Source organism: Gobio gobio (genome assembly GCF_949357685.1).
Source record: "Gobio gobio genome assembly, chromosome: 3".
NCBI classification, from domain to species: Eukaryota; Metazoa; Chordata; class Actinopteri; order Cypriniformes; family Gobionidae; genus Gobio; species Gobio gobio.
Genome location: NC_137099.1, coordinates 10,098,999 through 10,115,998, shown reverse-complemented (window position 1 = coordinate 10,115,998; position 17,000 = coordinate 10,098,999). Strand labels below are relative to the sequence as shown.

Below are 17,000 nucleotides of genomic sequence, written 5' to 3'. Positions count from 1 at the left end.
ACCGGACGCGCTTGTGAATGGACTAAAACATGGCAAAATTTGTTCTTGCAGGTTGGGCGGTTTTATGGCTAATTGAACAAACTATCGAAATTAGTACTTTAATGAAAGTCTGTCTGTCTGTCTGTCTGTCTCTGTCTGTCTGTCTGTCTGTCTGTATATCTATCTTGTCTGTCTGTCTGTCTATCTATCTATCTATCTATCTATCTATCTATCTATCTATCTATCTATCTATCTATCATGTCTGTCTGGCTATCAACTTTATATCACATTATAGCTGTTATTGTATAGTTTCCTTCATGCTTGTGGTCAATCATGTCGCAGTCAACAATATATATTATTCTCTCCATTCATCTGTACAGGAAAAGCTGATTGTCCCTATTATGCAAAAGCTGAGCTTCTTGCTGATGTGCTGCAAAGAAACCTGCCAGATTTTCACATTCACAAGATCTGTGTGCTTCCCAGTGACTGGGAGGTAAACCTATGAGCTCTTTAATCATTGCACCATTCACAATCTCTCATTTTTGTGTTGAACTAAAGATGTAATTTGTTCATTTATGTCTTTTATTCATATTGAACCATCTTTCTTTGTAGAAATGGCTGGGGGACACATGTGCATCAAATGGATGGACGCATTCAAGCTCTCCTATAGTATGGAGGGAGCTGATTGATCGCGGGGGTAAAGGAATGCTGCTCGGAGGCTTCAGTGATTTCCTTGAGCATGCTCAGGTTTGCATGATAGGACAGCAAAATAAAATAGAGGAATTTAAGGGTTAATTCACCCAAAAAATAAAAATTAGACCATGATTTACTCAGCCTCAAGTCATCCTAGGTGTATATGACATTCGTCTTTCAGACAAATAAAATATAATTGTATAGGAGACATAAAATTAAAAATGTCCTGGCTCTTCAAAGCTTTATAATGGCAGTGAATGGTTGTGTCGTTTTTGAAGTCCATAAAAGTGCATCTATCCATCATATAACTGCTCCACACGGCTCCTGGGGGTTAATAAAGGCCTTCTGAAGCGAAGTGGTGCGTTTGTGTAAGAAAAATATCCATATTTAAAACTTTATATAGACTAAAATAACTAGCTTCCGGCGGTCAGCGGTACACAAGCCGACTTGTGCTAAAAGAGTAACCCCTGATGCGATGTACAGGAGCATCGCACGCTTTGACGCCTCTCGTGGATAGTGCTGGGCCACAAACTCGAGCCCCTCTTTCTCTAATATCGAAATCCTCCACCATTTCTCTTTAAAAATTCTCGTTTTAGACTCTAATTCATGACCGGTGTTTTGTTTTGCTCTATCCTCTGCACTTCTGCGTTCGTCAATACGCATGCGTCAAGGGTTCAAGGAGTCAAGGGTTACTCTTTTAGCGCAAGTCGGCTTGTGTACCACTTTAATTTTAAGTTATCAAGCAAATACCTAAATAAGGAAGGATATAGTCCATATAATTTATGGTTCCTTTGACTCATTTTTGGAAAACACTTGCAAAATGTAGTAAGTAACTCACCCAAAATTGACACAATTCGTGTTTCAAAACTTCATTGTGTAATTAAAAAGGCTAATGCCACAAAATGTACGTTTTTTTTTTCTCTCTTGTCGTCACATAGGCAGTACTGGTCAAATATTTAGATGTTTCCTCACCATGGCAGTCAACCAGTCATGTGTATCACACTGAGAGTTTTAGAAACATTTCAAAAGGTAAAAGTCAATACACCGAATAAGAATATGCACATTTGTATTTACACGCTGCTTTTTTGTAACTGTGTTATGGTTAAACAGAAAATAAATGAAACTCACACAATGAAAGAATGTTTAGAAGTTAATAGTATGACAATTTCACTGAGAATCAACTCATCACCAAGCCATGCACATTTATTTATTGTGCACATTTAAGACAGATGCATTTACTCTTTTGCACAAAAGTACTAAAACATGCAAATCTGGAGTGAACAAGAAACGAATTGTTCAGAGATCTAAATTTATTGTTTTGAGGGGGGGGGGGGGGGTCATTTGAGAATCGATCCAAAGCGATTGAGTAAAACTGCAAAAAAAGATGCGTCAGATTGTTGCATATTGCTCTGACGCACAGCTAGAAGAGCCAAACACAGCTTTGTTAGGGGCAGAGGTGGGTAGAGTAGCCAAAATCTGTACTCAAGTAAAAGTACAAGTACTTACGGAAATATTTACTCAAGTAAAAGTAAAAGTAACAATCGTAATATTTACTTGAGTAAGAGTAAAACAGTATTCGATGAGAAAACTACTCAAGTAGTTAGTTACTAGTTACTTTCGATCTGATTGATAAGAAGCGAAACCCTGAATTTCAGGCTACTTGGAGAGCTTCCACACACCTCTCTGTAACACTTTACAATAAGGTTGTATTAGTTAACATTAGTTAATGTATTAGTTAACATGAACTAACCATGAACAACACCTCTGTTCAGCATTAGTCAATCTTTGTCAGCGTTAGTTCATAAAAATCCAGCTGTTCATGGTTTGTTCATGTTAGTTCACAGTGCATTGACTTATGTTAACAATACTTGAATAATGCATTAGTAAATGTTTAAATTAACATAAAGATAAATAAGTGCTTTATAAGTGCAGTTCATTATTAGTTCATGTTAACTTATGTAAGCTAATGAACCTTGGGCTAAGCTAATGGGCTAACTAGAGCTCTTCTTAAAACATACTTTGTTCTTATATTTTTATAAGTATATAGGCTATTCTTTAGGTAGGAATAAAATACAATACCGTTTTTATTTGTATGTATTTTCTACACTTCAGACAGGTGTCTGTCCGGATTTGTGTATAAATGCAAGACGTCACATTAGGCTATTCAATTTGTTTCGTTTTGTGAAGAAAAGGATATGTAAATGTGAAGATGTGAACGTTTGTTCGTGGACGTGTGTTGTTTGGAGGATTCAAACGATTTGTCATTGCTTGCACAAGAGCGCATATGAGGAAAACACTCGGACAGTGTGTGAAATAGTATTATAATAAGGGAAAATTTCCCATAGTTACCAAATTACCGTTATCCATCCATCCATCCATCCATCATCTTCCGCTTATCCGGGGCCGGGTCGCGGGGGCAACAGTCTAAGCAGAGACGCCCAGACTTCCCTCTCCCTAGCCACTTCCTCTAGCTCTTCCGGGGGAACCCCGAGGCGTTCCCAGGCCAGCCGGGAGACATAGTCCCTCCAGCGTGTCCTAGGTCTTCCCCGGGGCCTCCTCCCGGTGGGACGTGCCTGGAACACCTCCCTGGGAAGGCGTCCAGGAGGCATCCGAAATAGATGCCCGAGCCACCTCAGCTGGTCCCTCTCGATGTGGAGGAGCAGCGGCTCTACTCCGAGTTCCTCCCGAGTGACCGAGCTCCTCACCCTATCTCTAAGGGAGCGCCCAGCCACCCTGCGGAGAAAGCTCATTTCGGCCGCCTGTATCCGGGATCTTGTCCTTTCGGTCATGACCCACAGCTCATGACCATAGGTGAGGGTAGGAACGTAGATTGACCGGTAAATCGAGAGCTTTGCCTTGCAGCTCAGCTCCTTCTTCACCACGACAGACCGGTACATCGACCACATTAGTGCAGAAGCTGCACCGATCCGTCTGTCAATCTCCCGTTCCATCCTTCCCTCACTCGTGAACAAGACCCCAAGATACCTGAACTCCTCCACTTGAGGCAGGAACTCTCCACCCACCTGAAGCGGGCAAGCCACCCTTTTCCGACTGAGAACCATGGCCTCGGACTTGGAGGTGCTGATTCTCATCCCAGCCGCTTCACACTCGGCCGCAAACCGTCCAAGTGCACGCTGAAGGTCCTGGTTCGAGGAGGCCAACACGACAACATCATCTGCAAAAAGCAGTGACGAAATCGTGTGGTTCCCAAACCGGACACTCTCCGGCCCTTGGCTGCGCCTAGAAATTCTGTCCATAAAAATTATGAACAGAACCGGTGACAAAGGGCAGCCCTGCCGGAGTCCAACATGCACCGGGAACAAGTCTGACTTACTGCCGGCAATGCGGACCAAGCTCCTGCTCTGGTCGTACAGGGACCGAACAGCCCTAAGCAGGGGGCCGCCGACCCCATACTCCCAGAGCACCCTCCACAGGATGCCACGAGGAACACAGTCGAATGCCTTCTCCAAATCCACAAAACACATGTGGACTGGTTGGGCAAACTCCCATGAACCCCCCAGCACCCTGGAAAGGGTATAGAGCTGGTCCAGTGTTCCACGACCGGGACGAAAACCACACTGTTCCTCCTGAATCCGAGGTTCCACTATCGGCCGAATTCTCCTCTCCAGTACCCTGGCATAGACTTTCCCGGGGAGGCTGAGAAGTGTGATCCCCCTATAGTTGTAACACACTCTCCGGTCCCCCTTCTTGAAAAGAGGGACCACCACCCCGGTCTGCCAGTCCAGAGGTACTGTCCCCGACCGCCATGCGATGTTGCAGAGGCGTGTCAGCCAAGACAGCCCCACAACATCCAGAGACTTGAGGTACTCAGGGCGGATCTCATCCAACCCCGGTGCCTTGCCACCGAGGAGCTTTTTAACCACCTCGATGACTTCAGCCCGGGTGATGGACGAGTCCACCTCTGAGTCCCCAGCCACTGCTTCCTCAACGGAAGACATGTCGGTGGGATTGAGGAGATCCTCGAAGTATTCCTTCCACCGCCCGACGATATCCCCAGTTGAGGTCAACAGGTGCCCATCTCCACTGTAAACAGTGTTGGTAGGGCACTGCTTCCCCCTCCTGAGGCGTCGAACGGTTTGCCAGAATCTCTTCGAGGCCGACCGATAGTCTTTCTCCATGGCCTCACCAAACTCCTCCCAGGCCCGATTTTTTGCCTCCACGACTACCCAAGCTGCAGTCCGCTTGGCCTGCCGGTACCGGTCAGCTGCCTCCGGAGTCCCACAAGCCATCCAGGCCCGATAGGACTCCTTCTTCAGCTTGACGGCATCCCTTACTTCCGGTGTCCACCACCGGGTTCGGGGATTGCCGCCTCGACAGGCACCCGAGACCTTACGGCCACAGCTCCGAGTGGCCGCAGCGACAATGGAGGTGGAGAACATGGTCCACTCGGACTCAATATCTCCAGCCTCCCTCGGGATCCGGTCGAAGTTCTGCCGGAGGTGGGAGTTGAAGATCTCTCTGACAGGGGGCTCGGCCAAACGTTCCCAACAGACCCTCACACAAATGACCGTTAATAGTGTTCAAATATAGGCATCATTGTGACACTTACCGCTACATGTACTTTTCAGGGTTGAATTCTTGTATGCTGAGAGATGTCAGTTCGTTTTGGTGCACACAACATGCATCGCATTATGAAACTATTCTTTTTTGACATCTTGGAGTGAAAACATAGACTGAACTTGAGGCCACGGGCAATCTGCCTCCCGTAGCTCACACACATCTTCCTCTGCTTTGGCCATCATCTTCCGACGAAACGCACGCTAATTATAAGCGGGTGATGCGTAGCCACCTCTCACGAAGCAGCCTCTCCAACGTTTCGCGAGACTTGCGAAAGTCATATTAACTTATTTTAATATATATAATATAATTATTACCATTTGACAGTAATGGAGGAACGCCACCGAATGTAACTAAGTAAAAGTACAGTTTTTTCACAAGAAATTTACTTGAGTAAGAGTAAAAGTACCCATCTTTAAATCTACTCTAAAAGTACAAGTTACCCAAAAAATGTACTCAAGTAAATATAACGAAGTAAATGTAATTCGTTACTACCCACCTCTGGTTAGGGGTAATCCATAATCATAATCCACATATTAGGCAAATGGCCACAAGCAAACAGGGAAATCCAGGAAACCAGGTAGTAGAACAGAACCATCATACAGGAAACAAGAGAAAGCGTTCAGAAATGCAGTGTAACACATACAAGACTTCGCAAAGTGAGAGTGAACGCACATGGTTTATATAGGCAAACCATAACAAGATAATACACATAGGTTGAAGTGATAAAATAATAATGAGTCCAGGCAATGGGTTATGGGAAATGAAGTTCATGATGGAAAGACAAAGGAGTCGGGTGGAGTAGCTTCTGGTGGATATCATGGCCACTCCAGCTGGTGGATGTAACATAGCCTGCATCTCAGTGTGCATACCTAAATTGTATGAGACATTAGTCATTTTCAATACTATTTAGGGCAGATAGTGTGCACAGTGGGATGCAGGGACAGATTTTATTTTAGCGCTAAAATTACTGCAATATGTCGATTTAGACTGCAAGATAAAACATAACATTAAACAAATACCTTCCATTTGAACTCACAGAGACCAAAAATGCCTGCAGAAAGTTTCTTTCTGCCCTGAATTATATTGATTCAGAATCTAATCTAAGATCAGCGACATCCTGTTTCATTTAGATGCTGTATGTGAATATCAATTATTTTGTCCTCTCCTGCAGGGTTACTATGGCATCATCTCAGATATGAACTCTGATCTGATGCTAGAAATTGCAGCAGAGAATCAACAAACTAAAGAGCTGTGTATAAAGGAGGAAGTCCACAGACACAGGTCTCTCAGACCTCTGCACATCTGGATCAGCAGGTGGACATGTTTTATTTTGCCTTTAAAGTGCCCCTATTATGCGTATTTAGATATTACATTTCATGCAGTGTGTAATATAGCTGTTTGTGAATGTTAAAGGGATAGTTCACCCAAAAATGAAAATTAGTCATTAATTACTCACCCTCATTTCATTCCAAACCCGTAAAACTTTTGTTCATCTTCAGAGCGCAAATTAAGATCTTTTCTGAAGAGATTTCTGTCCCTCCATTGACAACTACGCAACTACCACTTTGACGATTCAAAGAGTTCATAAGGAGATCGTAAATCCATATGAATTGAGCAGAGGCGGACAGTAGTGAAGTATTTTTAAATTCTACTCAAGTACATATTTCAAGTATATGTACTTTATCACAGTTTTTCTTTGGAAAGCTTTTACTTCACTTCATTCCAAAGCATAATGTTGTACTTTTAACTGCACTACGTTTCATAAATAAATGTTTTTTTTTTTACTTGAATACTTAATTACATTAAAAATGTAGTACTTTCTTACTTTTACTCAAGTGAAACTTTGAATTACTTGAGTAAAAGTATACAGCACTACAATAAGTATTAAATGATATTCAATATGAAACGTAGTGCAGTAAAAATTACAATATTATGTTTTGGAATGTTGTGAAACGTAAAACTTTTCCAAAGAAGAACACCGATAAAGTACATATACTTGAAAAATAAAATTACTTGGAAAGTAAAAATACTTCACTACTGTCCGCCTCTGGAATTGAGTGATTTAGTCAACATTTTCTTTAGAGACTCAATCGCTCTATATAATGAACAGATTGAATTTAGGCTTTTATTCACATTTAAACATTGATCAGTGAACATAAACAGAAGCTCAACTCGACTGCATAACTCGAGAATGAACCTCATTGGTTCTCGTCCAGCTTCTGTTTACCACAAGTGAAGTGTGCATTAATGAATGTTTATGTGAATAAAAATTCCTAAATTCTATCTGTTCATCATATAAAGCGATAACGTTTCTTCAGAACATTTGGACTAAACTGCTCAATTCATATGGATTAGTTTTACAATCAAACTTTTTGAAGCGTCAAATTAGTTGGCTATATCAATGGAGGGACAGACATCCCTCATATTTCATTAAAAAGATCTTCATTTGTGTTCTGAAAATCCGAAAGTCTTATGGGTTTAGAAGGACACGAGGGTGAGTAATTAATGACAGAATTTTGGGTGAACGGACCTTTTAAAGGTCTTCAAAGTTTCAAAGATCTATTGTCTCCCAGAAGAAAGAACTGCTTCTGAACTGCCTGAAACTAGTCGTTAGTAACTCCAGTTTTACTTCCTGCTCGAACCAACAAAGGTTTGTACCTAATTTGCATAATGCCATCTTAAGGTGTTCATTGGCTGCCCACGAACAATGTCTACATTGAACCACCCTCAAACACTGTATTGTTGCTGAGGCCTGGGGCCTATACCATGAAGCCGGTTTAGCTGGCTAGCCAGATATGTTTAAGCTTAGTTTGTGCTAATCCTGGGTTTTAGGTACCATTAAAGGGGTTTGGCTTTTAGCAGTGTTCATCTCCATAGTAATTTATGCTCCATGGCTAACCTGCTCCAGGGCAGGTTATAGTCTGGATAAGAGAACAAACTGAAATTGGACCAATCAGCTTTGAGCAAAGTGACACACCTCTGATGCAATAAAGTCACTCCCCCTGTTTCTACTCCAAATTAAAAGCGTCTGGCTTTTAACAATGTTTATTTGTAATAATAATCATTTTGAATTATTTAGATAGCGTTTATGTAATTATTATACCCTTTATCAAGTACACATGTATCATTTTAGTTAATCAATCATTAATAGGCACTTAGTTGAAATTAATATAAATAGCCTATACAAAGGTCATACAAATAAGCTTTAAAACCAATAAATAAAGCTATAAAAATGACTACATGTGAGATTAAATGTTCAATTCTCTGGATATCAACTAATCTTACTTCATAACTTTTACGTGCATTGACGTATAGTGGATATTTTCTTTAAGTTGTCCTCTTTCATAGACAGCTCTTTTCTTCTTGCTGTGTAAGTTTGTTTAAATTCTTAATATTTTTCAATCATGTAATATTCTGCAAAAGAGAGAAATGAATCTCACTGCTTCTCTCACGAGAAGTTAATCTTTTTCACTGATCCACAGCATGTGATTGGCTGTTCACTACTGATGTCACAGCTAAACTCAGGAGTTTGACAGAGAAAGCTGATGATCAGCATCATGGGACCAACAAAGCCTGAATAGATTGGTTTGGTTTTGTCAACTCGAAACTAATCCTGTAACCCTGAGTTTGTTAAACTACCATCATGGAACAGGCCCCTGGAAGAGTTTGGTTTTTGTTGTTAGCATGTTGAGAAGACCCTATTTTCTGCGCTGCGCAACCAAATCCATTTTGCATGCACTTCCAAAGGATGAGGACTCGGGCTCAATTATTACTGTTCGTATCATTGTGTATACAAGTGCTGAGGAAGCCTCCGAAACTAAAATTCAGTAATGGCCATTTCATTTCCGACACTAAAAACGGTCGACCAATCACAACAGTCAGAGCAGAGTAGCTCTCAGAAAGGGAGGGTTTAGAGAGAGCGAATCCTTTATCGAACTGTTTCAGACAGTGAGGAAAGAGGTGATGCTACAATGTATATTATGAAAAAAGTGTTTTTTTGACCTTGGATGCATGTGAACCTATTATAGAAGACAAAATAGCATAATAGGGGCACTTTAAAAGAGTACTTATTATCTTTAGATGCATGAAGTTTAACCTGAGAAAACCCTCTTTCAGTGCCCTGAGCCCCATCTGCTACAGCCTCATTCCTCAGTTGTTCACCCCGGGACTGTTTCCAGGTCTCCCCCTTTTCAGCCTTCACCTCATGGACAACTGCAGCTCTGAGGAAATGTTGCAAGGACTCAAGATGGAAACAGAAGACCTCGCTCTACCTCAGCTCCATGAGGTCACTGTCCATTCAGACCAGACACAGGCGTTTCAGGAAGCCCACTTCATCATCTTTCTGGATGACCTGCAGCCTAGATGTGAAAGTAACAATGAGCCGGATGACAAGGTCCACATGGTGAGCCAGGTTGCAGAATGTTTCAGTTGCTATGGGCAACTCATCGAGGCGAATGCACGGAAAGACGTAAGAGTGATAGTGGCAGGAGACTCCTTTATTAATCTAAAGTGCTCGCTGTTAATTGAGAACGCACCCTCTGTTGACCCGCACAACTTTGTGGCGATGACAACGCAGCTAGAATACGAGGCAGGAACTCAGCTTGCACAGAAGTTCTCTGTGAAAACAGCAGGTAAAATAATACATATTTGTTCTAATATAATGATGCTTTTTTTGGAATTTGATTCAGTTCAGTTTGATTATTTTGATACGATTCATAATTATTTTTGAAAATATTCTGAAGAAACAATACGCATTTTTATTATTACATTATTTTATATTATATTAATATACAATTTCATAAAAATTGTATGTTATATTATTATATTGATTTTAATCAATAATTACATTGTTAAAATAAATTATATTAATTATAACTAATTATGTATTATTCAAGTATTATTACATACATTTTTATATTAAATAATTTTTTTATTAATTGTATTAAATTATATTTATATTAAAATATATATATATATATATATATATATATATAATATAATACATGTATTATTATATTAATTTAATCAAGAATTACATTGATAAAATAAATCATATTAATTATAACTAATTATGTATTATTTATGTATTATTACATTAATTGTTATATTAATATAACAAATTATAAAATATATATAATATAATACATGTATTATTATATTAATTTAATCAAGAATTAAATTTTTACATAAAAAATATTATATATATATACATATATATTACATTGTTACATAATATAATATATATATATATATATATATATATATATATATATATATATATATATATATATATATATATATATATATATATATATACATATATATATATATACATACATGTATTAATATAATTTGTGGTATATATATATATATATATATATATATATATATATATATATATATATATATATATATATATATATATATATATACCACAAATTATATTAATACAAAACTAAATGTAATACCACATAAATAATACATAATTAGTTATATATATAATACATGTATTATTATATTAATTTAATCAAGAATTAAATTGTTACATAAAAAATATTATATATATATATATATATATTACATTGTTACATAAAATATATATATATATATATATATATATATATATATATATATATATATATATATATATATTACATTGTTACATAAAATATATATATATATATATACCACAAATTATATTAATACAAAACTAAATGTAATACTACATAAATAATACATAATTAGTTATAATATATATATATATATTTTTTTTTTTTTTTTATTATTATTATTATTATTAAAATATATAAATAATTACATTATTAAAATAATTTAAAATGTAATTAAGCTTTTCTTACTGTCTTTTGCTTTGCATCCTCAAATTTTCCCTTTTTATTATATTAACAGACATAACTCATGTTATTGTATGGGGAAACATCAGTGGCAGTTTCCATATTGACCTGCAGAGGGCGAAGGTTTTCAGATATGATGGCGCAATTCGGGGACCAGATGGTTTTTCTCAGCGAGTCATGGAAATGATTTATGATTGGTAAAGATCATTGTGGAGCATGCCTCAAGCCATATGGCTCTTTTATGCAATTCCATTACGAATCCATTTATGAATCAGTATAAAGGGTATGATTTTATAAGTAAGTGAACAACACATCTGACATAACTGGAGTGTCATCAGATAAACACATGCACGTTCCATACATATCTTAAATAGTCCGCCATTTATGTAACTATACTCATGTTTTGTTTTATAAGGAAATGGCTGGAGACAGATTTTATGAGTTTAGTACATAAACATCGTGCCACAATTTCCTCCAAGACCAACAAAGCCATGGCAATTTCATCAACCAATGGAATAATGACCATTTTAAGGGCCTGGAATAATGATGCTTCTCCAGAGGAACTTTTCTCTTTGGGTGTACTTACTACAGGCAAGACCATTCAAATCATTCTCAAACATGAAATAAATACAGCTTACAGTAAGTATATTTATAATGTACACTGTAAACAAAGATGCTGCCTTCGATTTTTAAGTACAATCAACTTGAATGTTTAAGTTATTTCAACGTAAATTACATTAAACAGACAAAAAAAAGAGTTGAATCTTGTAACTTACAAAAAAGTTTAAACAAAATTGCTTATTTTAATGAGTTAAAGCAATGTCACATAAAGTAAATGTGTGTAAAAATATATGTTGTCATAACTTATTGATCAGATATTTTTACAGTGTATCTGTATGCTAATGTCTGACCTTTCTAAATCTGAAGGGCAGTTTGGGATTCCAGCAGGATTGGTGTTTTCTATGCCCGTGAGCTTCAGGGATGGTCACTGGACAGTGCGGTCAGATGTTACTGTTACAGATGAGTTGAGGGGAAAACTGGATGCTTGTGCTGCTGAACTTAAAACGGTGAGTACAATATATATATATATATACACACACACACTCAACTAAAGGATAATTAGGAACACCTGTTCATTTTCTCATTAATGCAATTATCTAATCAACCAATCACATGGCAGTTGCTTCAATGCATTTAGGAGTGTGGTCCTGGTCAAGACAATCTCCTGAACTCCAAACTGAATGTCAGAATGGGAAAGAAAGGTGATTTAAGCAATTTTGAGCGTGGCATGGTTGTTGGTGCCATACGGGCCGTCTGAGTATTTCACAATCTGCTCAGTTACTGGGATTTTCACGCACAACCATTTCTAGGGTTTACAAAGAATGGTGTGAAAGGGAAAAACATCCAGTATGCGGCAGTCCTGTGGGCGAAAATGCCTTGTTGATGCTAGAGGTCAGAGGAGAATGGGCCGACTGATTCAAGCTGATAGAAGAGCAACTATGACTGAAATAACCACTCGTTACAACCGAGGTATACAGCAAAGCATTTGTGAAGCCACAACACGCACAACCTTGAGGCGGATGGGCTACAACAGCAGAAGACCCCACCGGGTACCACTCATCTCCACTACAAATAGGAAAAAGAGGCTACAATTTGCTCAAAATCACCAAAATTGACAGTTGAAGACTGGAAAAATGTTGCCTGGTCTGATGAGTGTCGATTTCTGTTGAGACATTCAGATGGTAGAGTCAGAATTTGGCGTAAACAGAATGAGAACATGGACCCATCATGCCTTGTTACCACTGTGCAGGCTGGTGGTGGTGGTGTAATGGTGTGGGGGATGTTTTCTTGGCACACTTTAGGCCCCTTAGTGCCAATTTGGCATCGTTTAAATGCCACGGCCTACCTGAGCATTGTTTCTGACCATGTCCATCACTTTATGACCACCATGTACCCGTCCTCTGATGTCTACTTCCAGCAGGATAATGCACCATGTCACAAAGCTCCAATCATTTCAAATTGGTTTCTTGAACATGACAATGAGTTCACTGTACTAAAATGGCCCCCACAGTCACCAGATCTCAACCCAATAGAGCATCTTTGGGATGTGGTGGAACGGGAGCTTCGTGCCCTGGATGTGCATCCCACAAATCTCCATCAACTGCAAGATGCTATCCTATCAATATGGGCCAACATTTCTAAAGAATGCTTTCAGCACCTTGTTGAATCAATGCCACGTAGAATTAAGGCAGTTCTGAAGGCGAAAGGGGGTCAAACACAGTATTAGTATGGTGTTCCTAATAATCCTTTAGGTGAGTGTACATATACACACAGTCAAAAGTTTAGAAACATTAAGGTTTTTTAATGTTTTTGAAAATAGTCTCTTAATCTTACCAAGGCTGCATTTATTTGATCATAAATACAGCAAAAACAGTATTACTGTGAAATATTTTAACAATTTAAAATAACTTTTTTCTATTGGAATATATTTTAAAATGCAATTTATTTCTGTGATTCAAGGCTGAATTTTCAGCATCTTTACTCCAGTCTTCGGTGTCACATCATTTCTGATCCTTCAGAAATCATTCTAATATGATGATTTGTTGCTCAAGAATGATTATTATCAATGTTGAAAGCAGTTGTGTAAAAAAAAAATGTCAAGATTGTTTAATGAATAGAAAGTTCAAAAGAACAGTATTTATCTGAAATAGAAAGCTTTTGTAACAATGTACAACGTTCAAAAGTTTTGGGTCGGTGAGAATTTTTTTTTGGGGGGGAAAGAGAAATGAATACATTTATTCAGCAAGGATGCATTGAATTGATCAAGTGACAGTAGACATTTATAATGTTGCAAAAGCTTCATATTTCAGATAAATGCTGTTCTTTTGAACTTTCTATTCATTAAATAATCCTGAAAAAAAAAAATTATACCAGCATATAGTGAAATGCCAATGTAATGTTTTGTCAGTATACAAGCGTTTTAATCAATCATACATGCTTAGAAAAAAAGGTTAATTGATATAGAACTAAATCCATAAAATGTTTTGGAGACCGTAGAGTTCTAGTGAAAGTTTGCAAAGTCGCTTGGCAACTTTAAATAACAAATAAATACATGCTTTTATGAGCTTCCTCCTGGTAGGACATGGATAGAACACTTGATCCGCTTTGATAAGATTGCAATGGTTAATCAATGTTGTTTTATGTATTTATTTGCTCTAGGAGAAAGACATTGCTGCTAGAATATTGAAGAAAGATGAATGACGGCTCTCCAAAAGCAGACTTCAATGGCTCACTCCTTCAGTAACATGACACATCATCATTCTATTAAGATATTTAAAGCTATATTTGGGTTATTCAATCTCAGTGCTTTAAAGGACAAGTGTGATGAACTTGGCCCATAAAAATGTTTAGCTCAAATCTTGCGAGACTCTTGTTGTTGATATTTAATAGTGCTAAAATTACAATATTCAAGTTATGCAACTTGACCTAAAAAAAAAAAAAAGTAGTAATATTAGATAGAAGATTTCAGGTTCAGGTTCTCACTCTAACAAGGTGTGCCTAATAAAGTGTCCGGTGAGTGTTTGGAGAACAACCAGTTCTCAGTTCTTGGAACTTCCGGAATCAGAAAATGAATTGTGGTTAATTCATTTAAAACTTTTTTTTATTTGTAACGGAAGCTAGATGTACTGATGTATTAAAACAAGCAGTTTTGTCATATTTAAGGCAGAACTATAGACTGGGTAAACCCAGCCCGATCAGCCGGCCAGACAAGCAGATGATAGCCAGACAAGCAGAAATACAAAACATATCTAAGTCTATATGAGGGCAGTTTTGAATATTGCATTGGACATACAGTTTGGGCCCTTCAAGTCCAAATTTTGAAAACCACTGGGTAAGAGGAATAGATTTGAACTTTTTTTTTTTTTGTATATTGAGTGGTGCTTGCATGTGCAAACCTTATACTCTAAAAAATGCTGGGTTAAAAATAACCCAAATTGGGTTTAAAATAGACTAACCCAGCAATTGGGTTGTTTTAACCCAGCGGTTGGGTTAAATGTTTGCTTAAAACAACCCAATCGCTGGGTTAAAACAACCCAATTGCTGATATATATACACTAATAGAACACATGTCGAAAAAAAACGAAAAAGGTGTCTGGCAGGACATTTTCTGCTTACTGTAGTAAAACACAGCACAGTACACGGCATCATTCAAAATACAGAGGAAACAATACTGAACATTCCTTCATATTAACACAGGACTGTGCATTGGACTGTATTTTTAGAGTACCATAAGACACTGTTATGGTATGGAGTTTTTTAGTGTGTCGCTAAGGGGTTACTATGGTCATCTGCATGGTTACAAGGCCAAACAAACCTAAATATCTCTGGCTCTGACAGTCTGAAAGGAATAATCTATGAATGCACCATGATTGCAACATTTACATGACATTCCTTTAATACCGAAGATTTTTCCATACTCAGCGATTTATCACCCCCAATAATCGAGATTAGTCACCTCCGACTATAAGCAGTGTGACCATCTGCCTCCGGTTCTGTTGCCAGCTCACCGCACGACTGTCAACATGGTAGCCTTACCTCACATGCCCTTTGTCATGCCTGGCTTTATCTCTCGCTGTTCCCTGAGCACAGTCAGCAAATATTTCATGCAAATACATATTAAAAACCTGTAATCTATATCAGGGCTTTTCAATTTTTTAGACATCAAGAACCCCAAAATATGATCTTCCTCATGCGAGGGATCCCCGTCCTAAAATTTAAGGCAGTATTATATTTTAATGTATAAAGACATGGACTGCGCCTGAAACGTAAAAATGCTGCCTTCGGAGGACATATTCCATATCCCACAATCCTTTGCTTTCCATTCTGTGACAGTTGCGCTAAAAACCAAAGATGGCATCTGAAAGTTGCGGTTGCTCCTCAGTTTGTGTGTACATTTTTTTGCGAGAAATTACTATTGTAGTAGTAATTAAATATTTGCTGAGTCACCAAAGCTCTCTCCATTTTGCTGTAGATCATTAAACCGTTACACTCCCTCAGATGTCTCTCCGAAATCGTTTCGTGAGGTGCCTTCGTGTGCAAACGCTGCCTATAAAGTAGGGGTGTAACGGTACACAAAACTGACGGTTTGGTACGTACCTCGGTTTTGAAGTCACGGTTCGGTACGAGTTCGGTATACAGCAGTTTTACAAAATTGCTTTTTATTTATTTTTATTAAACAGTGGTTTACTGAAAAAAAAAAAAAAAAAGTGTCTGTCCTTGAATGAATTAAATTATAACTAAGAGTTTATTGAAGATATTTCTGTAAACTATATAGGGAGCCCTTACTTGCGCATTAATATTAAAGGTTAACAACAGAGCCCAAACTATTAGCCTAAATTCAGTTGCTATTTATTTTTAGGTATAATAATCAACACATTGTATGCAAACATGTAAACTTCACATAAGGCAGTTTTTGCGTTAACTTCTAAATCGAATTATACATTTTTCTCCAATTCGTTGTTGAAACATAATCATTTATAGCACACAGTGTCTGTCATTTTCATGACAGGTTTATTTAACACGCATGAAATAATCAAGACATCCTAACAGGTTAAGTAGAATATAATGAATATAGGCCTATAGGCTAATATAGAGCATATATTTAGTGAAAGAGATGATTTCTCTAGTGAATAAAATTCTGTGGACACTGAATGACTGCCTGAGGTAACTTAACTGTGATGCTAACGTTACATGACATTGTTTAGTTTACAAGCAGTTATATTGAGGTCTTTCCGCCGGCATTTATCGTTTGAATTTCGTGATAAAATGGACTGAATACTTAATATGTTCGTGTGGGAACTCAGATTGAAGTGTGTTCCGCGCTTAAAACAAGCC

At 37.9% G+C, this 17,000-nt stretch overlaps 1 protein-coding gene across 1 annotated transcript; it reads left to right on the top strand.

Annotated features, from left to right (window-relative positions):
• Window positions 1-29: 29 nt before the first annotated feature.
• Window positions 30-14,519, top strand: mdh1b (malate dehydrogenase 1B, NAD (soluble); the record flags this gene model as incomplete). The annotated part of the gene is made up of 9 exons (XM_079811960.1): window positions 30-51; window positions 360-472; window positions 592-726; window positions 6,425-6,567; window positions 9,370-9,884; window positions 11,161-11,302; window positions 11,521-11,696; window positions 12,033-12,172; window positions 14,325-14,519. 9 exons carry the CDS (start codon window positions 30-32, stop codon window positions 14,364-14,366), a joined length of 1,428 nt encoding a protein of 475 aa, XP_079668086.1. The 3' UTR covers window positions 14,367-14,519.
• Window positions 14,520-17,000: the final 2,481 nt, after the last annotated feature.